Genomic DNA, 27754 nt, shown 5'->3' on the forward strand with positions numbered 1-27754 from the left:
AACAACAACAACAACAACAACAACAACAACATCATCATCCAGCAGGGCCAGGGGGAGCCGCGGGGGGAGAGCAGCGGGGCCAGACAGCAGCATGGAGGGAAGGAGAACATCCTCCTGGTGGGGAAGAGCCGAGCGGAGGAGCGCCATCAGCAGCACCAGCTGAACAACAGCGAGGAGGAAGAGGAGGAGGAGGAGGAAGAGGAGGAGGAGCGGATGGATGCCAGCCTGGGTTCAGCCACCAACACCTCCAACAACAACCCTCCTCCGAGCGGGACCGAGTTTAATCATTATTATGGGAATGGAAGAGGAGGGCCTTGCTTCGATCAACATGGCGGACAACAAAGACCAGGGACTCGGGTAATAAGAGCGGCGCACTCGGTACTCAACGCTATGGATCAGGTTCAGAACTCCCACGAAGGGTACAACAACAACAGCCCGTATAACCACTACCCGAACTATCGGCCCGGCTACGGGAACAGCGGGTACGGCGGCATGATGAGCCCCTCGCGGCCGGGGAACAACCTGCTGGGCCCGGGCAGCTCGGCCGCTGCTAACCACAGCAAAGCGGCGATGGCCGCTACCAGCGCCCCGGCAGGAGCTGCTGCAGGCGGCGGCGGCGGCAACAACGGCGGGTTCCAGCGGTTCCCCGGACCGGGCCAGCACCAGCAGCTGCACCCGTCCGGAGCCACGCCGACTCTGAATCAGTTATTGACCTCTCCGAGCACCATGATGCGCGGTTATGGAAGTGGATATGCAGATTATAATAATCCTCCTCCCGCACAGCAGCAGCCGAGCCTGGGGCTGGCTAAAGAGCTGCAGTACGGCTGGGCCGGACAGAGAAACCACCCGGCCATGAGCCCGGGGAACAACGGGCAGGGCGGCGGCAGAGCCCCGGTGAGTTATTACAGCCCGGCGCGTTGTTGTTGTTGTTGTTGTTCTGGTGTAATAAACTAACTGAAGCTAACCTGCTAGCCAGCTAGCCGCTATGCTAACGTCAGTTACACCGCAGATCGACGTTTAATTTAAACAGCTCGACACACTTTTACGTGCTTATTTGTGATAAATACTTAAATAAAGATGATTCTTTAACTAACCAGTCACACGTGCAACAACAAATAAGAGAAGTTTGAGTTAACAGCGGTTAGTAAAGTCTGTGTTTTTAGTTCCGTGTCCAAGGTGACTCCGTTTTTAGCATTGCTAGGCTAAGCTAGCATTAGCATTATTAGCTGCTGTAACCCGCACAGGCCTGAAGAGGATGTGTGTAGCTGAGAGGCGGCTGTGAAATAAACTACATTAAACTGTGATGTTGTTGTGGATTAAAGTTGGGGGACAGTGAGGTTTAAGGGCCTGAGGGCTGTTTGTTTGACAGCTCAAACTCTCACTCCGACTAATCGCTCCACTTTATGCTAATTGTGTCTTCTGAAGTGAGTCGAGGTGTTGATGCCGGTTCAGTTCTGTTGCGGCCCTCCCTGCCGGGCTAACCGGACCACCATGTGGAGGAGGAGCTGCACCCCGGCTCCTGTCAGCTGGTGATCCGGATTCAGCTTAGTTGGCAGGGAGCCCGTTATGGCCCCGTGTCCACACAAGAGCCCTGACCTTCACACATGCAGATTAGCCATGTGGTCATTATACCACCGGCACAACAACACCAGAGCTCCTCAGGCTGCCCCCCCCCCACCCCGCTGCAGCCCCGGGCCTGCCGGGGGACTCTGCCCCGGGGCCCCTCTCCTGTCCCCGCTCAGTCCTGCTCCATGTCAGAGGAGGCTTTTTTTTGCAACACTTGCATTAAATAGGCTGCAACTAGCACTAATTATCGATTATGGATCTGCTGATTATTAATCCATTAGTCAGTCAGTCCTGCTCCATGTCAGGGACACTGTGGAGGCTTCTCAGTGTCGGAGTTCACTGGGAGAAAGTAGGAAGCTTTTACCACCACTTGCATTAATAAGGCTGCTTGGAAATATCGATTAATCTGCTGATTTCTCCTCTGAAAGATAAATCCCTGACAGCTAGGGGGGAAAACTGAATATCGATATCGCAATGTGCAAATCGCAGAAGCTGCAAATCTTTGACATGTAATGAAGTCCTGTAGAGACCGCAGATCCTGTCCTCCAGACGTAGGAAAACGAGTTTGTTCGGTTCATCGTCATGATTTGAATCAGCTCCAGCTGGCCCCGGCGGTACAGCTAGCAGCACTTCCTGACAACAGGTAAATGTGTGAGGGGTTATCAAAGCGAACCTGGATACAGGGAGCAGGAAACAAAGGCGAGGTCCAGACCCGGCTGCTCCTGCTGCATGAATGAGATTCTCACTGAGTTGCAGAACTAAAGAAACAAAGATGTGAAGGAAAAATAAACATTTGCTGTTTGTTTCAGAAGAACCAAAGAAATAAAATCAAACCCTCTGTACCATCTTGCATCGGATTCTTTTGCATGCGTGAAATCGCATCGTGTCAGAGTCTCATTTATATTTAACATATGGGATCAGTGGCGGGATGAATATCCCCCCGGCCTCTGATGGAGATCCCTAATAAGTTGATCTACAGATTATCAGCCAGTATTTTGATCCCATCAGTTAATTATATTTTTACAAGAACAGCAAATCTTCTCAGGTTCCGGCTTCTGAACTGTGTGGATTTTCTTCTTTTCTCCGTTTCACATCACAAACTCTGGGTTTACAGTTTAAAGTTGAGACCAGAAGAGACTTCACGTCTGTTTCTGACTCACCTGATACACCATAAATCATTTCTCACATTGATGCAAACCTCGGTGTTGAAAGTCGAGCTTTATCTGCGATCAGCATCATAATATCGACTAATCCTGTTTGCAATAAAAGTTGTTTAGTGAAACCTGAGGAAATATCACAGGAGTCTGCCTTTAAATCTGTTGATTGCTCATCCTGGAGCTCCGCCCTTTGTTTACATCTGGATTATTGATCGTCCTCTCTCACCTCACCCGGCCCTGTGAACTTGTTTTGTGTTTCCGTCAGCTGACTGATGGAAACCTGTCGTGCACAGAAAAGATCTTTTTTTCCTTTCAGGTGTAAAATCCAGAACCTCTTTCTATATTTAGCCGTCTGAGCAGCAGTGAAACATCTGTTCTCACTGAGTCACCTGTTATTATGTCAGTGTGTCAGATTCAGTGTGTGTGAATATTAAAGCGTACCCAGGCGTGACTGCTCACGTTAAAGTGGCCTCCCGGGCTTTTGGATGGCTCACATTTCGTCTGAGTGCTGCTCCTGCTGAATCTGCTCTGACATGAGGGCTTTAGTCCCACTTGTTGTTTGTTTTCCCGACTCGTTACAGATCTATTATGTCCTTCACGGGACTCCCTAAACACAAGTCTGTTCAGCTGCGCTGAAGCTTTCGACTGCATCCCTCCAGCTTCAGCTGCAGATCAAACGCTGCGCAGTTTTCTCCTCCGTGTTGGTTTAAAGGTTGAAAGTTCATCACTCAGCTTTTGAATCTTTGGATAAAAAGGTCACAGTAAACCTGCCGTAAGGGAGCTGAAGCTAAAAAGTCTCATCAACCAACCGTGTCTCTCCTCCAGGTGCCGCCGCTGGACCCGACGGCGATGAAGCGCTCTCAGCTCTACAGCATGAGCTCCCACCCGTACTCCCAGCAGCCCGGGGAGGCGTACTCCGGCCAGCCGTACGCCTCCCCCGGGCCCCACAGATACCCGATGGGGATGCCCAGCAGAGGCCAGATGGGGATGGGCGGGATGCAGTACCCGCAGCAACAGGTAGGAGGCGCTCTTTAACAGCTGTAACGGCTTCACTTCAGACGATGAAAGGAAGACGTCTGAACTCACACCTCCTCCTAGACTTGTGTTTTTATCTCCTGATGTTTTTAGGGTTGCGGGAAGAGACGGTGGACGTATCATTACTGTTTTGAAGCCTTGGCGTTTTGGCTGTTGCCATCTTGGTTTCTTGAAGCCACACGTGACCATATTTGGACAAGAAGGTGGAGCTAGATAGCTTGGTTATCTAGGTGCATCTGTAATTCACGTTAACCGTGATGCTGATGTTGGCTAGTATAAAAACAGACTTAAAACTAAATTTATTAACCAGAAAAGGTTATTAGCCGAGTCTTTTAGTCCAACCGAACTCCGAACAAGACGCTTTGAGGGCCAAAAATGTTCCAGTTAACCTTCAACGCACTCTGAAAAGGTCAAAGCTCTTAAGGCCAATTTATACTTCTCTGTGGAAGAACATTTTCCCACAGACTTACGTTGTGAAAGAAGCGGCTGTACACTGGTGGGTACATTTTTCTGAGGTTTCAGTGTCAGAATTTGATCCATTTAGTTTGAAAAACAACGAGAAGAGCTGCATGATTGATCATTTTACCCCCATTAAAGTTAGAGGAGGGCGAAACCAGAAGTTAGCCAGCTGGGCCGGCGGAAGTCAACCTGTCAATCAGCTTGTAGCCCCGCCCTAAAGCCTCCCCTGCTTCCTGGTCTCTGTTCCTCTAAATGGGACCATAATTTACTAAATGAACATCACGCTGTGTTGAAGAAGACTTGAAACTAGCGACTGAGACCATAAACTCATCAGGAAAGTGTTTACTGAGGGAATAAATCAGCTGACAAGTAGAAACATTTTCTCATAGACTTCTACACAATCCAGTGGAGTCGCCTCCTGCTGGCTGCTGGAGAGGACGCAGGTTTAAGGCTCCCTGGTTAGTGGTCGTGCTGCAGCCTCTTCACTCGCAGCGTCTGGATCTTGTCGTATGAGGTAGTTTGCGTGTTTGAGCTGCAGCTGATTCATCTGAGGGGAACAGACCTCACGGCGGCTGCAGAGCTCGCCGGGCCGAGTCAGGGCTATTCCTGGTGCAGACTGGGCCGAGGCTATTTTTAGACTCCAGACGGCTGGTTTGGGTTTACTGACGGCTGATGCTGCCTCTGATACGTCACATACAAGAACATGAAGCGACTTTTCCCGATCGCTTGGCTGCTGCAGCTGGAATCAGACCACAAAGACTTTAGAGAGGCTGAGAGTTTGATTTCACTCTGCTGGAGAAAATAAACTTTCCAGACCTCAGCTGCAGCCCAATCCATCTCTCTGCTCTTCATCTATATGATCAATATGTTCCAAGCAAATATATAAGAGCCAGTATTGGTCGGTGACGTCAGCAGGAGGCATTCTTCAATCTCTCTGCTCACTGAAGGCTGCAGACACAGAAAGAAAAGTGACGACGTCATCGTGGTGAAAGGTTGTTTTTCACTGAGCAAATCTGGTACCTGGTACTTTATTTGGAGCGTTTGCTCAGTTTGTTTTTAGTGCAGGATTCCTTCGGTGTTGGCCGTTCAGGAGGTTTCTACCAGGAGCCGGATCATCACAAAACAAAGTGCTTCACGTGGTCGAACCAGGGTCAAAACATTTCAGGAGGCGATGAGGCAAAAAACACCAGAGAGTTAAATAACAACAGAAAAATAACATGGAATAAAACATAAATAAAAACACAATGCAAATCTTGTAACTCGTGCTAATCCTAACACTGTCCTGTTGCGAGGTGAAAACTGCATGCTGATTGGTCGATCGCACGGCGGCGTGCTCTCGCAGGAGTTTTAGTTGTTGTAAGCACTCGGGTTTAAATGCTTGAGAGAAGCAGCAGCAGGAGGTTTCAGGTGGTTCAGTCAGACGCTGGTTCTCTCAGCTCGTACATTACCCCCCCACCATCATCCCTGAGAAATGACGGCGTCATTACATCACTTGCTTGTTTCTGTTCAGCCTGAGGGAAGTGGTGTCAGGTGAAGAGGCAGAGGGAGGAAAGGTAATGACTTGAATGGGGCCCTGGGGCCCGTCCTTTATTAACTCTGGATGTGGACCCGCCGGCTTCCCTCTCCGTGCTGCTGAGATTGATCCCGTTTGACTTTCTGACTGCGTTAGAACATTTAGAGCTGCGACATTAATCACTTATTGATAATCCATTAATCGGTTTGAGTAATTATCCAGTCCAGCTTCTCAAACGGGAATAATTGGTAAATCTGTGGGTAGCTGACGTTTGAAGACGTCACCTCGGGCTTCAGGAGACCAAACAACTAATCGATCATTCAGGAAAATAATCAACAGATTAATCGACACAATGACAGTCGTTAGTCGCGGCCTGAGTTAATTACTTTAAAACAGAAAGAAATTTATAAGCAGCTGACAGTTGATACAGGAAGCAGAGGCTTGTTGTGAAAATACGTATCACAAGAGTCCAAGTCAGTTCAGAGACGTACGCTGCTGGTTTCATATTCATAAAGGACAGAGCTGTGGATTCATTTTCCGTTGTGAACCGGTCGTGTCGGCTCTGCTTTGGGGCCTTAGTTCTGCTTCTCACTGCAGACATCACGGCTGACACCTGATTACATCATCACAGGTGCTCTTGAGCAAGGCAGCCAATCCCGCATGTCCTCCGGGGGCCGCTCGGGGCCGCTCGCAGGTTGCACCGAGGTTGCGTCTTGTTGCGTTTTCTTCCTGAGGAGAGGATGAGCTTCCAGGGGGGAGAACGATGTGAGAGGAAGGAGTGTTAGAAAACACTGCAGCCCTGATTTTATCTGTAAATGTCGGTGTGCTGAGGTTTAACTTGAGCAGTTAGCTTCAGCAGGTCAGCAGCAGTTTAAAGAACTGCTTTTCTGGCCGTTCCTACAGTAGAGATGAGTGAAACTTGTTGCTGTAAGATCCTTTTCAGACATTCAGCTTGTTCCATAAACGCTGTGGCAGGTTTACATCTACGTCATGATGGCTAAACGTAAAGGCTGCAGTGAAACGGGCAGAAATTTAACTTGTTCAAGCCAAAGTGAGTCTGTTTCTAAGCTGTTGAGGAGAGAACCTTCATACAACAATCAGAATAACAATCAGATTAGCGTACATTTGAATTACACTACTCAAAGTTAAAATCAAAGGGCATCTGGACTCTTCTGTTGTTGTGGTCTGACCGTCGCTGGCGTCACACGAGGCGAAATATGAGCGCTTGTTTGTTTACGTTACATTTAAATTCAGGGCGTTTAGCAGATGCTTTTGTCCAAATTGACTTACAGTAAGTACATTTGTCTGTCTTTACTGTCGGCACAGTAAAGATGTCAATAGAACATGTTTCAATCTCAGTTGCTAGGCTAAGATGCTACACAGTGCTAAGTGCTATATTTGTACGAGCCATGATGTACAAACATTTTTGGGGGGCGGCGAGGCAGTTGGGAGTGAAGGAGGGAGGCTACGCAGAGTCCTGACATTGGCCGGGAGCTCGTTCTACCAGTGCGGCGCCACTACAAAGACTAGCTGAGCGACTTTTGCTTTCTGTGAGCCGTGGCGGTACCAGCAGGGGTACTTAGTGGAGCGGGTTTCTTCACTGTCCTAGGAAGACATGAAAGGACAGCATTGGCAGATTTAATTGGCTCAATGTTTCCCTCCCTCTCCGTCTCAAGCTGATGTGTGGTGAGCGTTGCTCAAAATGGCTGCCGTGCATCACCCAGGTGGGTCCATCCCACTCCACTCTGAAGCGTTTTGAGTTTTAAAGCGCTATATAAAGTGAGGGGGGAATATGAGGTGTCTTAGCCTTCCTCCCCTGTTGAGAGATGGGATCTCCTCTGTGAGGTAAATTACTTCTTTCCCTCCTCCATCCATCCTCCCTGTCCACAATATGGACGGTGTTGTCCTCAAACGAGTGTCCTTCACCCTTCAGATGCAGGTAAACTGCTGTTTCTTGAGGAGTTGGTCCTTCTGTGTTGAGCCATGTGTTTGTGCAGAGGTTGTTTAGTTTCCCAGTAAACGGGTCTAAATCTTCCTTGCTGATTGCTTTTCTTGTGTTTGGGTGTGCGGTCTTTGGTTGTGGACCTGTATCTGTCTTAGCGTGTTCTTGGGTTTAATGAACACGGGGATGTGGTGTTTGTTGATCCACGAGCCTCAGGAGCTCCTTCTCTCTGGGGCTCGGCGGTGCAGGGTCCTGATGAGCCCTGGCTTTTTCTCCAGAACCAACAGGAGCGGATGGAAACAGGAGGTGGAGACTGATGCTTTGTGTTTCTCTGTGTCGTCAGATGGGCTCTCAGTACGCTCAGCAGCAGCAGCAGCAGCAGCAGCAGCAGCAGCAGCAGAGCGTGGGAGGCTACGGTCAGCCGGGTCAGCCGCCGTACTTCAGCCCTCCACAGCAGCAGCCCGCCGCCCCGAGCCAGCCGTCCTACATGCAGCCCCGCCCACTGCCACAGCAGGTACGACCGAAGCCACGAACACTGTTCTTCATTCCCACCCGCTCTCCTGTAAATCAAACACTTCCTGCTGATCTTTCACAATAAAAGCCTAATAACAGCTACCAGAAGATATAGACACCACAGCTCTGATTTTAGACGAGTCTCGTCGTTAAGTTGTGCTGATAAACGAAAAGGCGAACTGTGCGCTGAGTAGGCGTAGGTAAGTAGGAGTAGGTAACTTTGTTACGGTGAGGCCAGCAGACCCAAGAGCAGGACAAAGAGAGGGAGGTGGAAGATAGAAGAGGGTTGAAGGGATCGGTTTTACTGGCTGTACTAAACAATGTAGGCTATTATAATATTCGACCAGTCGTAGAGTTGTACGATCCTGAAAAGTGTTTTTGGTGTGTAATAAACCTTGAAACACAAAGACCTCCTGGATCAGATTTCATCAGTATGTAGTTCAGTTTATCAGATCAGCGATCAGAGTTTCAGGCTGTTTTACGGCGTCGGCTTGTTTTCTGCAGTGAAGGGGAAGTCCCGGCCGTCAGCTGCTTCTTATCTCCTTCATCAGCCTGCAGAGCGGCCTGAATAAACCCCCTTATGTTCTGACATGCAACGCACACAGGAAGTGGGTGTTAAGATTCTGCTGATGTGACAGAAACCCGCCGGCGGTGCGATGGAGGTGTTGTGTGCAGAGGTAATCGCGTCCCTGCTGAAAGGTCTGAGGAGAGGCTGACCTCTCTGCTGTTTCCTGTCCGACACCTCCGAAGCTTCCAGAGTTTATTCAGCGCACAGAAAAGCTTTAGCAGGGCGGCTCAGTGCGAGCCTGTCAGGTCCATAGCAACAGGTCCATAGCAACAGGAACATCCCTGACGGCCTTCATCACGTTACTCACCAGCTGATCGGCCGTTTTCCAGTCATCACTCATCCTGTCTTTAAACCTCAGGTGTCCTCAGAAGTCCGTAGATGTCAGCGAACTTTGTTTCTTTGTCTGTCTTGATGCAGGAGGTGCCGCAGGAGGCGTACGGGGGGCGGGGCCAGTCTGCCGCCATGACTCCTGGGAAGCCGAACCACGAGGAGATGGGTCTGAGCCAACAGGAGCGGCCGTCCAGCCTGCCGGTGAGTCAGAGCGCAGCTCAGAGGAGTTGTCGCTCGTGTTGGAGGCGTTTGGTTGACGTCGGCGACAGGCAGCGTGACGGCGCCTTGCTGATCCAGCTACAGCGGCCGGACGAGTGTTACCGTGGGTAACCGTTCTCCCTGAGTTGTACCAGAGACGTTTTACAGAAAGCCAATCGTCTGCCTTTAACAGCCAGAGCAGGAAACGTATTTCAGCCAATGGTGTGGTTCCACTGACGTAAGGGTCACGAGCGTAGTCGAAGTAGAGCCGGGCGGGAAAAACGCTTTTTAAACCTTATTTTGGGGCAAAGTCGTCAAATGTTTCAGCGATTGTCAGATTTTACTGCAGATTGTAGTTTTTATGTCTTGGTGAGCTGTGAAAGTGTCTCTCTCCGTTCATTCAGACCGGAGCCTGGACTGAAATAGCTGCTCAGAGATGTGCCATGACTCGCCTGTAAGGACTTTAGTCCTGACTTGATCAGGCGACCTCGGGTCCGGCAGGCGGAGGCGCTGACGCGGTGGCTAAAACCCACGAGTAAAAATCATTAGTTCCATATTGATATTAATGATCGCTTGAAACCTCAGTAGCTGCGGTCATTTATTCAGCTGCGCTAATGCGCCCGGTACAGAGGACACGTCTCTGTCGCCCCGGTAACTGATTTTTGACATCTGTGAGTTGAAAGAAATGGTCCAGCTTTAGTAGCTGAGCATATTTACAGGAGAAACCTGGTCCGTCAACGTTCAGTCACCGAGCACCAGTGCAGTTACGGTACTCTCTGCCAGCCTCGTCATTTTACCGTCCTGTTCTCCGGTTTGGCTTTGGGGCATGAACACTTATCCTATTATTTTATGCAGCATCCATTTAAAGATAAAAATATTGGCATAACTGACGTCCTGTTCAGAGCGACTTTCAGCGACAGACGAGAGAGAGCTTTTATTTTGAAATCCCTCACAGGACAGTTTGTTCACTGTTTGCTCACTGAAGGTGAAGGTTGGGCGAAGCAGCTGTGAGTTCAGACTTCCTGTCCTGATTATATGAAGCGAGGAGCGGCGTGTTGTGTCAGGCCTCCCTGCGGCCTCTGATTGCTCTGCGTGGTCGTTGTTGTTGATAATCAGGCGTCACGCTGTCGGCGCCTGATGCTTCCTGCCTCACAGAGAGAGACGCACCTGAAATAATCACCTGTCCTCGTGAACGCTGGCTGAACTGAACGTGTTCAGCTCTGCATGAACTATGGGCTCACTGAACCCTGAGAGGAGGCTGCCAGGCTGCACGATAGTCCTTCCTAAATTATGGATTTATAATTTGTTTCATTATCATTTGGTCTGACAAATATTGACAAGAAGCCGTCGTAAGTAACAAAACAGCATTCATTTCCTGATTTGCAGGTTAAAACTAGGCTGCTAATCATTATTTCCTCATCAGGCTGCGAGACGCACAGGACTCAGATACTTGAATGTGTTTTTATATATTTAGTGACGGCGTGTTGCGTTCACTGTAAGAGTCTCTGATAAACTGCCCTGAATGGTTTATATAAAAAGAGAAGTGGCCCGGTGAGTCTGTGTCCGGCCTGTGGGGCAAGTAAACCCTCAGCAGGAGTCTGCAAACCGTTTTAAAGCTGCTCTGACTGTGAACGCTCCTCTCTCTGCATCAGTCTGCTCACTGCTCTGTTTCATCTCTCCATCCTGGAGCCACCGCCTCCTCCTCCTCCATCCTGCCTCCTCCTGCCTCCTCCTCCTCCTGCCTCCTTCTCTTCAGTGTCTTACCCCCCACCCCCTCCTCTTTCTCTCTCTCTCTATCCTTTTTGAAGTCGGTGGTGCTGATGCAGTTGCCATGGCGACAGGCGGAGGGGAAGACACTATAAAAAACAAAGAGCTCAGCTGCTCTTGAAGGCCTCACAGCCTCTGCAATAAGTTCACGTTCTCTGCTCCGTCATTTCTGCCGACTCTTTCTCCTTTTTCAAGGTTTTTAAAAATCTAATCAAGACTCGAAGCCAGTTTAGAAATGAAATACATCTTTAATCGACATTTATTGAAGTTTAAATAACAGGTTAATAACTTTCCCAAACGCCTTTACCCAGCAGCAGATCAGGCAGAGCAACAGCTGACGTTTGATTCACGCCGTAAAAAGCATCATTATTTAGTAACGTCCACGAGCAGCAGGAGCATCAGGTTTGATAATAAACCATAATAACAGCAGGATGCTTGACCTTAGTGTAGTCTGAGTGTAATGAAGAGACAACAAAGTGGATAAAGCCATCAAGGCAGCCGATTCTAACGAGCTTTATTGTCGCAATCAGCCGTTTGTTTTGGAGAAGAGGAGGCCGACCCCGGCTCCTTGTAAAAAACCTCCTCATAACTCCGGACTCAGTTTTAACGTAACTCCTGCTGTTTGCTGTAAACACGCAGCAGGACCAGCTCTGAATTTAAACCATCTCAGGCCGACGTCGGGGAGACTCGTGTGATATCTGGCTGTTGATGTGGTTTATTAGTTTGCAAATGTCAGAGTCAACGGTGCTCGACTTAAAGCGACCAATCAGAAATGCACTGCAAGGCAGGCAGGGACTTTGTGGGGGTGAAACGAAGCTTATTTAGACGCGTCTCCGGTAAGTCATTTAAATAAATTAGGAGCTGCTTTATTTTGTCACACGACTCCCGAACAACAGACAGGTGGGAATTAAAAAGGGAGCGCAGTTTGCCAGCATCTCGCTGGTCGGTCGAACGTTCGGAGGAGTTCAATAAAAACGTGTCGAGTCTGTTTGACTTTAGGTTTGTGTCTGAAACACGTGGCTCAACGGCGGAGGAGGAGGAGGTGGTGGAGGAGGAGGAGGGGAGAAGGGAGACTGAATTAAAACGACAATGCAGGAGAGGAGGAGACAAATAGGAGAAGAAAGGGGGAGAAAGAGTGAAGGAGGGGATGGAGGTGAAGGAAAAGAGGCAGCGGTAAGGGAGGAGGTGATTGAACATGAGGAAATAAAAGGAAACTGAGGAGGCGAGGGGAGAAAAGAGGAGGTGAGGGAGTTGAGGAGGAGCAGAGAGAGACATCAGGAGGTGAAGGAAGAGGAGGAGAGGAAGGTCGAGCGAGGCTGCAGACTCTCTCTCTCTCTCTCTCTTTATAATTAGAACACACGAGGAGAGAGAGAGGCAGCTCCTGATTGGCTGAGCTGTTGGCAAGGGGCGGAGGGAGGGAGGATGGGTTGCTACGCTGTGATTGGCTGGAATGAGACCATGGGGCAGATGGGAGATTTTAGTGCAGTGCTCCTCTCCTTCCCTCCCCTCCTGTAATGACCTGCGCCTCCTCTGTGTTTCAGGATTTGTCCGGCTCCACCTTCCTCCTCATCTCCTCCCCCTCCTCTCCTCCTCCTCCCCTCCCTCCTCCTCCTCCTCCCCCTCCTCTCCTCCTCCTCTTCCTCTCCTCCTCTCCCTCTCCTTCCCTCCCCTCCTGTAATGACCTGCGCCTCCTCTGTGTTTCAGGATTTGTCCGGCTCCACCTTCCTCCTCCTCTCCTCCCCCTCCCCCTCCTCTCCTCCTCCTCCTCCTCCCCTTCCTCTCCTCCTCCTCCTCCCTCCTTCCTCCTCTCCTCCTCCTCCTTCTCTCCTCCTCTCCTATTCCTCTCCTCTCCTCTCCTCCCCTCCCCTCCTGTAATGACCTGCGCCTCCTCTATGTTTCAGGATTTGTCCGGCTCCACCTTCCTCCTCCTCTCCTCCCCTCCTCCCCCCCTCCCCTCCCCTCCCCTCCTCCCCCTATTCTCCACCTTCCTCCTCCTCTCCTCTTCCTCTCCTTCCCTCCCCTCCTGTAATGACCTGCGCCTCCTCTATGTTTCAGGATTTGTCCGGCTCCACCTTCCTCCTCCTCTCCACCTTCCTCCTCCTCCCCTCCCCCCCTCCTCCCCCCCCCCCCCCCCCCCCCCCCCCCCCCCTCCTCTCCCTCCTCTCCACCTTCCTCCTCCTCCCCTCCCCTCCTCTCCTCCTCCTCCCTCCTGTAATGACCTGCGCCTCCTCTGTGTTTCAGGATTTGTCCGGCTCCATCGATGACCTTCCCACCGGCACCGAGGCGGCGGTGAGTTCAGGGGTTTCGGGCTCCGGCAGCGCTCAGGGCGACCAGGGGACCCCGACCCGTTCTCCTTTCTCCCCCCACGTCTCACCGCGACTCCCCCCGCCAGCTCGCACCGGGCCCTCCCCCTCCCCTTCACCGTCCCCCGCCGGGTCCAGCAGCCAATCGCGATCCGGACCTCTGTCCCCCGCCCCCAGCGGACCAGGTAGGACGGTGACGTCACTTCCTGTCTTACAGCCGTTTAAAGCAGCTGTACACAGTTGGAGCCAACGCCCTCTGTGTCTCCCCGTCAGGCTCTCAGATGACCCCTCAGGTCTCTGGTCCTGGTTCAGACGGCGGTCCTCATCCCTCTGCCGTGACTCAGGACCGAGGTACGACTGAGCGTTGTGCTTCACTCTTCATTTGTCTCTGAAAGCCACACGTGTGGACCTCGTGGTGGCGCCAGAGGACAGTCAGAGGATCCCCGGAGTCAGTAGGACTCTGGGGGGCCATGATGTCACGGCAGTCCATCCAGTGGATGCCTGGACCGGAGCCAGGCTAGCAGTTTCCACCTGCTTCCAGTCTTTGTGCTAAGCTAAGCTAACAGCATCTCCTCTCTTTGTCTTCAGGTTTCCCTCCCTCCATGCAGCGTAGCGCCCAGGGGCCTCAGTTTGGCCCTCAGCAGTCAGCACCACCCATGTCCCCTCACCCAGCCTCGGGGGGGACCCATGCACCACGGCTCCTACCAGCAGGGCGGCTCATATGGCCAGTACGGGCCCCCAGGTACGCACCGTGTCCTGGAAGGAAAAACACTTTGGAAAGTTACAGAAGTGAAACAGTTTTTGTAAAAGTTCCCTCCTCCCCCTCTCCAGGTAACTACCCTCGGCCCCCGCACTATGGCGGGGCCCCCAGTGCCAACTACTGCGGCCCTGGACCGGGTCCCGGCTTAGCCAACAGCTTGGGGTTGAACGCCAGCAGTCCCATGCACGGTCAGGGCCCGTCCACCCCGGCAGGTCGCGGCCCGGGACCTGGCCCCGGGAGCCGGCCTTACCCCGCCGGAGGAAGCTCCATGGCCCCCACCTCCCCCGGCATGCCACAGCCCGCCGGGCAGGGCATGGGGCCTCCGGGGCCCAACGCGAGCCGCAAACTGCTTGAGGTCGGCCCCAACGCCGGGCCGTCGTCCTCCTCCTCGACCTCAGCCGCCCAGGGCAGGTGAGTCTGGACAGAGCCAGGGTCAAGTCTGGAAAATCAAAACCCCTTCCAGGATTTCCAGGAGAGTTTCTGTGTTTTGTTCACTGATCTTTTCCAACAGAAGAAGGTGAGATCCAGTATTTAAACGTGGAGTTTCAGGTGTTTCCTCTACCTGGACTCTGCTCTGAAATGGATCCACTGATCAGAACCCAGAGTTTAGTTTTTGCATTTGATGTTTTTGAACGTGGGTTCTGATATTTTTACTGCTTGAAGCTGCAGAGAGTCGACAGTTCGGACCAAGTCAGAGTTGTTGTTGCTTCTCCCTCCACCCCTCCAGGCCTCCCTTCGCTCGTTCCCCGGCCTTCCACAACCAGTCCTGGCCCGGGGGTCCACCTGCCCTCTCTCCTACCCTTCACCCCTCTCACCCTCCTCACCCTCCTCACCCTCCTCACCACTCCCAGCAGGGACCCTATGCTCAGCCCCAGCCCACCGTGCAGAGCCCTGCTGAGCATTATGGGTAGGTTTGGCACCAGAGCCTGACAGAAACAGAGGACACGCCCACGCTTTCTTTAAAATAACAAATTAAGATTAAATAATAACGTATAGAAGGTCCTCCACTACAATATTTGAAGTATGTAAATATATATAAATACAGCATATAAAACTGCTTCACATTGTGTCAGTCAAATAAAGTACAGAGAGAGGTTTACCTGCTGCATGTTGGCTGCTGTCCTCCTCCTCCTCCTCCTCTGCTCATCAGCTCTCCTTCCCGGCCCTCTCTCGCTGCCTCAGCAGCGCTGGTTGAAGCCTGAAAATATTCAAAACTAATGGATTGTTTTTGGTGTGGGAGACCCAGGTTCGATTCCCGCTACGGCACATCCACCAATGTGTCCCGAGCGAGACACTTAACCTTAACCCTGTTCCTGCTACTTGGTGTCTGTTCAGCTTTTGATCGTTTGGCAGGATCTTCCTCGGTAGACTTGGAGGCCCGGGTGTCTTTCAGTTCAAGCACTAAAAGGACTTTGTTGTCATAAGTGGCGTAAAAGTTCATTCTTAGAATAATTTTGCAGCTGGAGCTTTCAGACGTGCATTTTGGGTTGCACATCTACTGAATCGTGAAATGAAGCAGCAGCTGGCTGACCGGACCTGCCGCTGCTTCCACCAGCTCATAAAAAATGCTTCAGCTCTTTGTTTCTGTCTTCGGCTCCACTAACTGCTCGGCTCCTGGACGCTTTCTTCCTCACGTCCGTCCTCGCCCTAACCTCCTGCATGCCTCGCCAGTTTCCTCACAGCTCGTAAACCCCCTTTTTCTTCTGTGCTGTCCAGGCAGGGAAGCTACCTGGGCATGGCGCCAATGGCAGGAATGGGCCCTGGAGGCCCCGGAGGTCCCTACAGCCAGCAACCAGGCAGCAACTCTGGGAGGATGACGCCGCAGGGACCGCCCTACGGCGCCCCGTCCTCAGGTACGACCGCAGATCAGAATGGAGGCCCCGCTGCTGTTGGGGTCAGGATCTGTTGCCGTTGACCTGGTTCTTGTCTTTCAGGCCCCATGATGCTGCAGGCAGAGGGGATGGGTCCCCATCTAGACGCCAAGCAGAGGGTTGAGCTCAGCAAAGACGGCGTCGGCCCCGCCTCCGAACCACCCAAACCCAAGGTGTGTCCTCTGGCTTTGTTAACCAATCACAGCGGCTGTTTCTGCTCTCCTTGCACGCTGACAGATGCAGGTGCGCTGAGCCGAGCGCAGGAACATTAACATTAAGCTCAGGTCTTTCCTCCAGACTCCTCGCCACCACAAGCGGTGATCAAATTACATAACAGTGCTTGTTTTCAGATGGCCACAGATCAGATGATGCGACGCTGAAGATGAAAAGGTGAAACGGTCATGATAAACTTTGTTATGCAGCAGAGTTACAAAGTTCTTTACAAGAACTTTTCCAAACAGAGGCAAATTAAATCAAGAAGTTTCAAATTACATAAAGTTAAAAAGTGATTCAGTTAAAATGGACAAGATCGAAATGGAAGGATGCACTAAAACTAATAAAAGGCTGGGACCCCGGGGCCTCAGGGTCCCCAAGGCTCCCGGTTCACTACGTGGAAGTTAGTACGTGGTCATTTCATTAACTGATCAATAAAAACAGAAAAGCCCTGGAGACGAGTCCTGTCTGAAAGCGTAATATAGCTTTCAATGTATGTATTATTTAATAAATCAACTTAGACTCTGGCAGAGATCTCGGCGAGGGCGTAAACAACAAAGTTTCTAAAAATCAGACTTTGTGTTTAGCTTGTCGGAGGAATCTGTATTTCAGACTGACGTGACGTCTGTTTGTTCCAACCAGGAGACGCTTCACAAAGGAAACGATTCCCCGGTGCCGCTTCGTATCTTCCCAGCCGGCTCTCCTCGTTCTGATCAGTCTGTTTCCAGCAGCGTGGTGTTTCTTCCACCTGTCATTATTTCTGGTTACAGCAAACCCAAAATAACCAGTCCCCGCCAACGTGAGCCAGAGTTTAGCTTCTCTCATCTTGTTTTCCGCTCTGGTTTCGCTCCCTCTCAGCAGCTGGAGAGACTTATTTTCTGTTTCACGCTCCTCTCCTCATTATCCAATAGAGTCGGCCTTGATCAGCCCTGTGTAGGATGCAGGTGTGGCGGTCGGGGTTACGCGAGACGACTCGTCTTTGACTCGAGGCTCGCTTGATGAGCACCGGCTGCTCGGCGTGTGCAGCTTGCGGCTCCACAGAGGCTGCGTTGCTGCTAATTTCTTAACTCTCTGCTTTGAGCTGAAGCGGCTCGACGCTCCGTTGGTTAGGCGTGTGTTTTCTGTCTTTGGCGTCAGCTGTCAGAGAGACTTCAGCGCGGATGTGAGACAACAGGGTGGGAACTTCAAAGTCCAGAAGCACAACAGTCCCACTGTTTCCCAGATAACTAGAGTAACTCAGAGTAGCGGTAAGGCGGCGGCAGGGGACCTGACAGAAGATCTCATTTAATCTTCAGTTGTCCTCATTAGCAGCTCCTCCTGATGTCAAAGGTGGAGTCAGCGATTCTAATCCAGTACGTGTCTTTTTGCTAAATCAATCTCGTTTCAGTGAAAAGCTTCGTGTTGTTCTTCTTCTTCTGCTCGTGGTCATTCATGTTCTTGCTAATGGAAGTGATGTGTTGCTCAGTGTTTCGGAGGGCGATTAACCAGCAGGGAGGGTTAATGACCTGTTGTTAATCTGCTCTCTGTGTGAAGTAACAAGCCTCATTAACCTTGCTGTCACAGCTGCTGAACGTCACTCCTGAGCTTCTGCTCTCCGACACAACGAAACGCTCTCATTTTCATTTTCTGAATTTTCCAGCTGGCCGTCCTGACGCCGCCGCACCACGCGGCTCTGTTGTATGTGTGTGTGTGTGTGTGTTTTGTATCACAGGACGGCTACAGCGCTCAGTGCGTGTCCAAGCCCCCCACGCACTCCCCCATGTCCCCCCGCTCAGCTAGTCTGTCCTCCTGCGATAGCGTTAGCAGCCCCGCCTGGCCCAAGACGTCGACCAGCCCCGTAAGTGCAAAGCTGAGCCGAGCACACGTCTCTGTGCATGTGTTTGTGTGTTGGGGGGCTTCAGACTCTGACCACGTTCGGCCCACCGTAGAGCCCCGCTTCTGCTGCTGGTTTGTGTGAAAACCTCGTAACTCCAGATTCTGTCTCACCTGTTTCCACCACAGGTTTTACGAGGTTTTCATTGGACAATTTATTTATTACCTGCTTCTTGTTGATTTGTTTCCTGCGAGACCTTCTCATTTAAAAAAAATCAGAAAGTGGTTGAATTAAGCGCCCTTCAGTTAGACGGCAGCGAGCGCTGAGGAGACGGCGTACTGACGGCGTTTCTGCTTTAGCAGAGGTCTGTGAAGCTTCTCAGTCACCGAGGTCACAGTTATCCACAGTTGAAGATACTCGAAGACGTTTCGTCTCTCATCCAAGAGGCTTCTTCCGTCCTGACTGACCGTTCAGTTTAACCTCTGAGGGGTCGTCCATGATGATGGAGACCACTTGGTGCTCCTCGCTGTCGTGACGACACCCGAGCCAGACTTTTAAACATACAGATAAAATCTTTTTCCTGCTCTGCGAGTAACTAAAGTCTGAATCCGTCGGCTTTCAGTTGAGTGTTTGGATGGACAGCACGTGCGTTTGACTAAAGGACAAAGGCTGGGCAGCACTGTGACGATATGTATCGACTCGTAAAAAACATAAAACATAAAATCCTGCAGTTTGACTTGTTTTCAGACGCAGACCTTTAAAAACATGAAGCATGTTTAGATTTAGGTTTTCCTCTGGCTTCATGTAAACCTTTGTTTTCACACATGTTGATGTCGACAGGGTCAGACTTAGAATCTGGTGCCAGGCCAGTCGTTGCAGGAAGACGCCGGCGGAAACGAGGGAGAGGAGTTTGTTGTGTACGTAGAGGAGCTGCTAGCGAGACCAGCGTCTTTGTTTTTCTTCCCCGTTTCCCATGAAGATGCCGCGTTACGTTGAATTAAACGGCGCTTTAAGCTAATGCAGTTTGAACATGTAGATGAAGCTTTGTAAAGTCAGATGCTCAACTGACCGGGTAACGCTGCATCAGTGTTGTACTTTACAGTGATAAAGATTTTAATTATTATTATTTATTTATCTCTGATAGTTTTGAGACAAACACCTCTGCATTTCTGTTCGTGTCGAACAAATACGGTGACTGTAGATGACCGTCAGACCCTGTAAAGTAGATTCTGGTGGATTTTGCCGGTGCATCAGTCTGCTGGGCCGAGCTGCAGAGGTTCAGAGGTTCCCCTTGCGCTGCGGTTGCTGAACTGTCGTTTGGTCCGTGTTGGCTGTGAGGAGGTGAAGGAGTCGTGCTCCTCCTCTGCTCTGTAAACCTGACAGCTGATGTCTCTCCAGAAGTCCGGCATGGCCACCACGACCAACGAGGACGTCGCCCAGCTCTACGAGATGGGCTCGGAGCCGGAGAGGAGGCCCTGGGTGGACCGGTTCCTGTCGTTCATGGAGGAGAGGGGGACGCCGGTCCCAACCCTTCCGGCCGTGGGGAAGAAACCTCTGGACCTGTGCAGACTGTACCTGGCTGTGAGAGAGATCGGGGGCCTGGCCATGGTGAGCCGGCTTTGATGAATCTATAGTTTTAGTTTCAGCTTTTAGTTGATTATTGTTCATTTTAGCCATCAAATATTATCAGATTATTTTCAGTACTGATTCATTTCTTAGTCGTCCAAATGCTGATCGCTGTCCTCCTCAGGTGAACAAGAATAAGAAGTGGAGGGAGCTGTCGTCCCAGCTCAACGTGGGGACGTCCAGCAGCTCGGCCAGCTCTCTGAAGAAGCAGTACATCCAGTACCTGTTCGCCTACGAGTGCAAGGTGGAGCGAGGAGAGGAGCCCCCACCTGAGGCCCTGGGGCCCGCCGGAGACACCAAGAAACCTCTGTCACTCCAGGCCAAGATCCAGCCACCGTCCCCAGGTGAGGACTCAGCTGTTCTCTTTGAGACCACCACGAGCACTTAACAAGCTGTAAGCTGAACGGCCTTCCCTCTGTGTGCAGGTCATACAGTCAGTCAGTGTTTTCACTAGTGTGACTCACTGTGTTCACCAAGCACAGCTAAAAAAAAGCAATAAAAAACAAGTAATAGAAAAGTCTGGGGGGGCGACCTGATGATAATAATGGGAAGTAAGTTCAGCGCTCTCGGGGCCACAACCAGAAACGTCTCGAGACTGTGGACGGGTCAATGGACCTGGTTTGATGATTGAAGGGACCTGGAAGAGTGGAATGTAAGGAGATCTGAAACACATACAGAGGAGATTATAAACAAGTAACTGTCCCTTTCAATGTTTGACAGGTAACCAGTGGAGGGAGGCCAGTATCGGGGAGATGTGGCCCCTCTTCCTGGTACCAGTCAGCAGCAGCCGCATGCTGAACAAGCTAGCGAAGAATTGCAATAATCGATTCAGGATAGATGTAAACGGTGACATCACCGACGCCAAAGAAGCATCACAGCAACAGAAAGACGAAGCCAGAAACGCTCCAGATCCCCAAACTCATCTGGTTATGTAACAGAAGCAGCGAGCTGTCTGGCGGGGGAGGGGAGCGTGAATGTAAACACCAGTGACCTCAATCTGACCTAATTTCCCACGATGCCTCGCTCGCTCTCTCTCTCTCTCTCCCCTGTCAGAGACGATTAAATGTGTTGATACAAAGTCAAAACACAGCGACTACATATTGGGTCAACATGTGACCTTTTGACGTCTCACCGTAACATAGAAAATATTATTTTTTGGTAAATAATTAAACCGTTTCCTGTTCAGGAAAATCCATCCCTGATGCTCCAACGTCTTGAGTTCGTTAGACCACATAAAAACCACAAAGCTCAGAGCAAACAAACTCGTCTCTGCATCCGCAGGAAGTGAATAGCGTGTGATTTCATCTAAATAACTTCATGCATAGAGAGCCTTTCCATTCCTTCTGGTTATGTGTTGGTCTTATTTGAGCCTGGTTGCTGCCCTCTGCTGGTCTTCAGGATGTTGTTGGACCCCACAGGCACTAAAACAACCGGTCTGGTGCAGAGGTTCTCCTCAGTGGGTTCCGGTCCTCTCTGGTGTCTGAATGACGGTGTGGCGCCACATGATGACACGTTAATCTTGTTCTCAGCAGGTTTTCTGTCTGGTCTGTATCTCTGCAGCCAACTCGGGCTCCCTGCAGGGCCCCAACACCCCTCAGTCCAGCAGCAGCTCCCTGGCCGAGGCCCCCGGAGACCTGAAGCCCCCGACCCCGGCCTCCACCCCGCACAGCCAGATGGGTCCCCAGCCCGGAAACAGGTAGGGGAGGGGCTCACAGATCACCGTGGAGACCAAAAGATTTATCGATCCCTGCTGGATCTCCGTTCAGCTCTGGTGTCACACGTTCAGAGAGTCAACAGAAGCAAAGATGGCCCCTAAAAATAGCGTATATAAATGTAATAGTAGAGGCCCCGTGATCGAGCCTTGTGGAACACCTCTTCTAAAATGAATACAGAGACAAATCGATTCAGATTGAGGTGAGAGTGCTCGAAGAATGTTCAGGATATGAACCTCACTTTCACTTGGGAGCGCATAATTAACTTTTAGCATAAAAGGGAGCGCATAATTAGCTTTTAGCACGTAGCGATCTGGTGAGAGCCTGGATTTTATGGTTTTAAACAGATGCCGGTTCATAACCTGTGTTTCCTGCTGATGGTTTGTACTGTGCACAGAGCTGAGTGCCATGTAACAGACAAACAGGGACCACAGACCCCTATTGGATTAGATTCGGGATCTGATTTTGGCTTTTAGATGTTTTATTAAAGAAAGTGTCTCAAACACATGACCAGACTAGCCTGATAGATCCCTCCAGGATCCTTTTTTCTATCAGGATTTTTTTTTTAAACTAGAATTATAGTTAAATAATAATAATTGATACTTTTGAAAAAGCTTTCTAAAATTTTAAACACTAGACTTTTTAATTCCTAAACTAAGTTCTTAAACCACACACCAGAGTTCTGTGTCATGCAGACAGGACAGGAAGCTGTTCCTGATACACTACATCAGTGTTTCCTCTGACCCTGCATGTTTAAACCAGCTGACCTTGATTCTGTCCTGCAGCTGACCAGGATGCAGCAGCCTCAGTGTCTCGTCCTCCATGCGTTTCTGACATTCTCTCTGTGGGTTTTGCGGCGGCAAAGTGTTTGTCAGTAGACGGTTTCCTTTATGTTCTAACAGTTTCCCAATTACAATTATTCACCGTTTTTGCTCAGGGTCCCCGGATCCAACTTTGAGAACCACTCCTCTAAACAGTCATTCTGATTATTCTCTAATCAAGTTGCTTTAATGCTAAATTCTGAAATAATGTCCATCTATGAGCTTTCATGACCACGCAGCGGTGCGTCTACGATGTTATTGTGAGATATTGTGATGCAGCAGTAAAATAAACATTTAGCTGTGATTTAGTTACAATAAACGGATCAAACTGATCCCGAAATATTTACATCATGATGCTGATGTGTTAAAAATGTGAATTGATGCTTTGTCAGGTCTGTCAGCAAGATGACAAGCAAACAACGGTTAAAATGCTTGTTTTCTGACTGGAGTTTGGCTGAATCAGGGTCGGTCTGTGTGAATGTGAAGTAGTTTCATTTACTGTGGTTCATCTCTCAGGAACTTGGCAGGAGTGAGCGTCCAGGACCCGTTCTCTGAAGGCAGCGATCCGGCCTTCCACAGCAAGCGAGGCCCGGGGCCCGGCTGCCCCCCCTACCAGCAGGGAGGAGGGCCGACAGACCCCTCACTGAGGATGCAGTACGACGCCAACAAAGACCCGTACGGAGGGTCGAGGAAAGGTGATGATGTGATGATCTTTGACCTGCAGCAGCCATTAGCTCTTTATTTCTGCTCCAGCAGTCGTTTCCTTCGGACAGGAAGTCTGAGATGTTTTTAGCGCGAGGTCTCGATGTTCTGACCCGTCACGAGGCCCTGCAGCACGTCAGAGGGCCACGGGTCTCTAACAAACACCACGGCACACGTTTTATACTCTGCTGCCCCCTGCTGGTCAGACTGCCGTTTATCATCTGCCATGCTGATGGCGTTTCAGCCACATTGCACACACGTTACATCACCAGCCGCCGTTTCCCAGAATCCCCCTGTCAGGTTTTAGATTATCTTCAGTTCAAAGTAGACAACACGTGTCTTCACCTGTTCCCCTTCAGGTCCGGGGCCCGGCGAGGCCTTTGGTCCCGGTCAGATGCCCAGCGGTGCCATGCAGGACATGTACCCCCGCGGGCCGCCGTCTGGGCCCCTGACGGGCATGGGCCCCAGACCCCAGTACCCCTACGGCCCCGGCTACGAGCGGAGGTGAGATGCTGGTCAGGAGTGCAGAACAGGAACCAGAACACGTTCCCTTCTCTAACCCGCTGCATGTTTCTGTCAGGCCGGACCACGTGATGGCGCCGGAGGCAGGCATGGCGCCGCCTGGAGGTCAGAACAGCATGGGTCCATCTGGAAACGACGCCGGCATGTACCCCGCCAACAGATACCCCCCCCAGAGGTGAGAGGACGGCTGAGAGGAGAAGCGTTCTTCAGTTTGTAGTTTAGATTATCGTGTTTTAGATGCTGCTCTGTGATTGGTGGTCTCATCAGTTTTACCGCCTCTGTTCAGGCACGGACACGACGGGTACGGGCAGCAGTATCCTCACAGCGTGGCCTACACTTCCCATCAGCCCCTGTACCCTCAGCAGCAGGTGAGCAGGACACACGGCGCAGAGGTCAGAGGTCACGGCACCACGATGACATTTAAATATTTATGAATCAGTGTTCCAGTGTCCCGTCCAATCAGAGCTTAGTGTGACTTGTTACTGGGTAGAAACGAGTCAGGGAGCTCTGTGATTGGTTGTCGCTCTGTAGAAGCCAATCAGCTGTCTCTTCTCTCTGTCCTCAGGGATACAAGCGTCCAATGGAGGGTCTGTATCCTCCGGCGAAGCGCCACGAGGGCGAACCCTTCGCCGCTCAGCAGTTTGGCCCTCAGCAGCCTGACATGTTCGGCCCCTTCGGTGGAGGAGGCGGAGGCTACATGGGCCCTGAGCGGCGGCCTGTCCAGGGCCAGTTCCCGTATCCGTATGCTCGGGATCGGCAGGGGCCCCTGCAGCACAGCATGATAGGCTCAGGACCGGCGGCGGTGTCAGGGGGCCCTGGGGAGGGGCCGCAGGCCAACATGTGGCACCCCAGGACAGACATGGGCTACACGTACAGCCGGCAGGGCCAGGGGCCCCCCTATCCTGGCATGGGGCGAGGAGATGACCAGGAGGGCAGGGCCCCCCAGGACAGCCAGTGGGCCCCCAGTCATCCAGGCCAACGCCAGCCACCGTACCCCCCCCACTCCTCTCCGTCCTCCTCCTCTCCCTCCATGCCCCCCCTGTCCTCCAGACAGCCCCCCTCCCCCTTCCAGACCACGCCCACCAACCACGTGACCCGCTCTCACAGCCCCTCCTCCTTCCCCCGGCCCCTGGGGGGCTCGCTGTCCCCCAACAGCGCCCCCTACCTGCCCTCCATGAAGAAGCTCCCCCACGGCCCCCCGCCCACTCAGGGCCTCCAGCTCATCAACAGAGAGGTCAGCTTCCCTCCCAGCTCTGTGGAGGCCACGCCCCCCAAACTGAAGCCCCGACGCCGGCTCACCGCCAAGGACACGGGTGAGGCTGCGCACACGCACACTCACACGCACACACGTGTAGAGTTCAGGAACAGGTCTGAGCCGCTCTGTGGTTGAATTCGTCCTATCAGGAACACCGGAGGCGTGGCGGGTGATGATGTCACTGAAGTCCGGCCTATTAGCAGAGAGCAGCTGGGCCCTGGACACCATCAACATCCTGCTGTACGACGACGGCACCGTGGGCTCCTTCAGCCTCACACAGGTCAGACGCTCCTCCTCCTCCTCCTCTTCTTATCTCCTCCTCCTCTTCTTATCTCCTCCTCCTGACCTTCTCCCTCTCCTTCCTCCTCTCCTCCTGACCTCCTCTTCTCATCTCCTCCTCATCTCCTCCTCCTCCTCATCTCCTCCTCCTCCTCTTCTCCCTCTCCTCCTCCTGACCTTCTCCCTCTCCTCCTCCTGACCTCCTCCTCTCCTCCTCCTGACCTTCTCCCTCTCCTCCTCCTGACCTCCTCCTCCTCTCCTCCTGACCTCCTCCTGACCTCCTCATCTCCTCCTCCCTCTCCTCCTGACCTCCTACTCTCCTCCCTCCTCTCCTCCTGACCTCCTCCTCTCCCTCTCCTCCTGACCTCCTTCTCTCCTCCTCATGACCTCCTCCTCATCTCCTCCTCATGACCTCCTACTCTTCTCCCTCCTCTCCTCCTCTCCTCCTTCTGACTTCCTCCTCCTCTCCCTCTCCTTCTGACCTCCTTCTCTCCTCCTCCTGACCTCCTCCTTCTCTCCTTCTCTCCTCCTCCTTCTCTCCTCCTCCTCTCCCTCTCCTCCTGACCTCCTACTCTCCTCCCTCCTCTCCTTCTCTCCTCCTCCTGACCTCCTCCCTCCTCTCCTCATGACCTCCTCCTCATCTCCTCCTCCTGACCTCCTCCTCTCCTCCCTCCTCTCCTCCTGACCTCCTCCTGACCTCCTCCTCATCTCCTCCTCCTGACCTCCTCCTCTCCTCCCTCCTCTCCTCCTCTCCTCCTCTCCTCCTGACCTCCTCCTCATCTCCTCCTCCTGACCTCCTCCTCTCCTCCCTCCTCTCCTCATCTCCTCCTCCTGACCTCCTCCCTCCTCTCCTCCTGACCTCCTCCCTCCTCTCCTCCTGACCTCCTCCCTCCTCTCCTCCTCATGACCTCCTCCTCATCTCCTCCTCCTCTTCTCCCTCCTCTTCTCCCTCCTCTCCTCTCCTCCTCCTGACCTCCTCCTCTCCTCCTGCAGCTCCCTGGTTTCCTGGAGCTCATCGTGGAGTATTACCGCCGCTGCCTCATCCAGATCTTCGGTATCCTGGAGGAGTACGAGGTGGGGGCCGAGGGCCAGAGGACCCTGCTGGGGCCCCTGCTCGACCCTCCAGAGATGGAGAAGGTGCTGAAGGAGCCGCCAGCCGCCGCCTCCTCCTCCGAGTCCAACGGCCAATCACCCGAGGAGCAGAGGACGCCGCCGCTGCTCACAGCTGCACCGGCCGTCGACGCCAAAGAGGGCGAACCTGTCGTCAAAGAGGAGGTGGTGGTGAAGGAGGAGCGCGAGGAGCAGGCAGAGCCCCGCCCCAAGCAGGCCAGCAAGTACGACAAGCTGCCAATCAGGGTGGAGAAGGGGGAGGAGTGGGAGGAGGTGGAGGAGCGCTGGGCCGAGCTCGGCCGACCCAACGGCTTCATCAGCGGCCTCCTGCACTGGAGGGCCGGAGGCGGAGACACCACCGCCCACATCCTGACGGGAGACTCCACCCCCTCCAAACCGGCGGGGAAGAGTCAGGAGAGAGCGGGAGGAGCTGAGACGCAGAAGGAGGAGGGAGGCGTGGCGCCCGGCGAGGAGACGCAGCCTGAAACAGGTGAGGAGCACCAGGAGCCCACAGCTGCAGTTTAATCACGTGATAAATCGATTCTGATGTCTGATCTCTGAGCGTTTCTCTCTGCAGGCTCGCCGTCTGAGGTCAGAGGTCAGAAGTCGCCGGCTCAGAGTCCCATCAGCCAGCTGGAGGACGAGCCGCGCTGCTGGGACGAGGCGCCGCTGTCCACCGCCGAGGCCTGGCAGGACTCTCTGGCCCGGCGCTGCCTCTGCGTCTCCAACATCGTGCGCGGCCTCTCCTTCGTACCCGGAAACGACGCCGACATGTCGCGGCACCCGGGCCTGGTGCTGATCCTGGGCCGGCTGGTTCTGCTGCACCACCACCACCCCCGCAGGAAACGGACGCCGGCCAGCTACCAGCGGGAGGAGGAGCAGGGTCTGGCCTGCAGCCGGGACGAGTGGTGGTGGGACTGCCTGGCGGCGCTCCGGGAGAACACGCTGGTGACGCTCGCCAACGTGGCGGGCCAGCTGGACCTGTCGCTGTACCCTGAGAACATCTGCCTGCCGCTCCTGGACGGGCTGCTGCACTGGATGGTGTGCCCGTCCGCCGAGGCCCAGGACCCGTTCTGCGGCGCCGCCTCCTCGCTGTCGCCGCAGCGCCTGGTGCTGGAGTGTCTGTGCAAGCTGAGCATCCAGGACTGCAACGTGGACCTGCTGCTCGCCACGCCGCCCTTCAGCCGCCAGCAGAAGCTCTACGCCACGCTGGTGCGCCTGGTGGGCGAGAGGAAGAGCCAGGTGTGTCGGGAGATGGCGGTGGCCGTCCTGTCCAACCTGGCGCAGGGCGACCCCACGGCGGCGCGCGCCATCGCCCTGCTGAAGGGCAGCGTGGGAACTCTGATCGGCTTCCTGGAGGACAGCGTGGCCATGGCTCAGTACCAGCTCAGCTCGCACAGCGTGCTGCACGCCGCCGCGCCGCCGGAGCCGCCCAGCGTCAACATGATGTGCCGCGCCGCCAAGGCGCTGCTGGCCATGGCGAGGGTGGAGGACAACCGGACGGAGTTCGTCCTGTACGAGAGCCGGCTGCTGGACATCTCGCTGTCGGCCGCCCTCAGCTCCTCGGTGGCGGCCGTCATGTGCGACGTACTGTTTAAACTCGGCCGCTCGTGACAGGAACGCCGCCACGGAGCGCGCTCAGTGTGACGGGGAACTGGCTGCGGTTATATTTTTATTTAAAGAACAGAAAGGTTTTTACAAACTAAAGAATATATAGAA

At 52.8% G+C, this 27754-nt stretch overlaps 1 protein-coding gene across 1 annotated transcript; it reads left to right on the forward strand.

Annotated features, from left to right (window-relative positions):
* The first annotated feature begins 77 nt into the window (after positions 1–77).
* Positions 78–27649, forward strand: LOC119909364 (AT-rich interactive domain-containing protein 1B-like). Its single transcript, XM_038727551.1, is given in 22 exon segments — positions 78–894; positions 3549–3740; positions 8016–8186; positions 9171–9284; positions 13290–13536; positions 13625–13702; positions 13940–14028; positions 14030–14093; positions 14183–14522; positions 15828–15964; positions 16046–16155; positions 17907–18032; positions 19407–19616; positions 19759–19978; positions 21195–21330; positions 22684–22862; positions 23229–23373; positions 23450–23566; positions 23678–23759; positions 23957–24704; positions 24796–24926; positions 25919–27649. Coding segments are annotated over 22 exon segments (6048 nt in total). The 5' UTR covers positions 78–213.
* The last annotated feature ends 105 nt before the right edge of the window (positions 27650–27754 follow it).

This window comes from Micropterus salmoides, unplaced genomic scaffold (assembly GCF_014851395.1).
Source record: "Micropterus salmoides isolate LMB-PRFRI ecotype aquatic unplaced genomic scaffold, ASM1485139v1 Ms_hic_scaffold_18, whole genome shotgun sequence".
Lineage (NCBI taxonomy): Eukaryota > Metazoa > Chordata > Actinopteri > Centrarchiformes > Centrarchidae > Micropterus > Micropterus salmoides.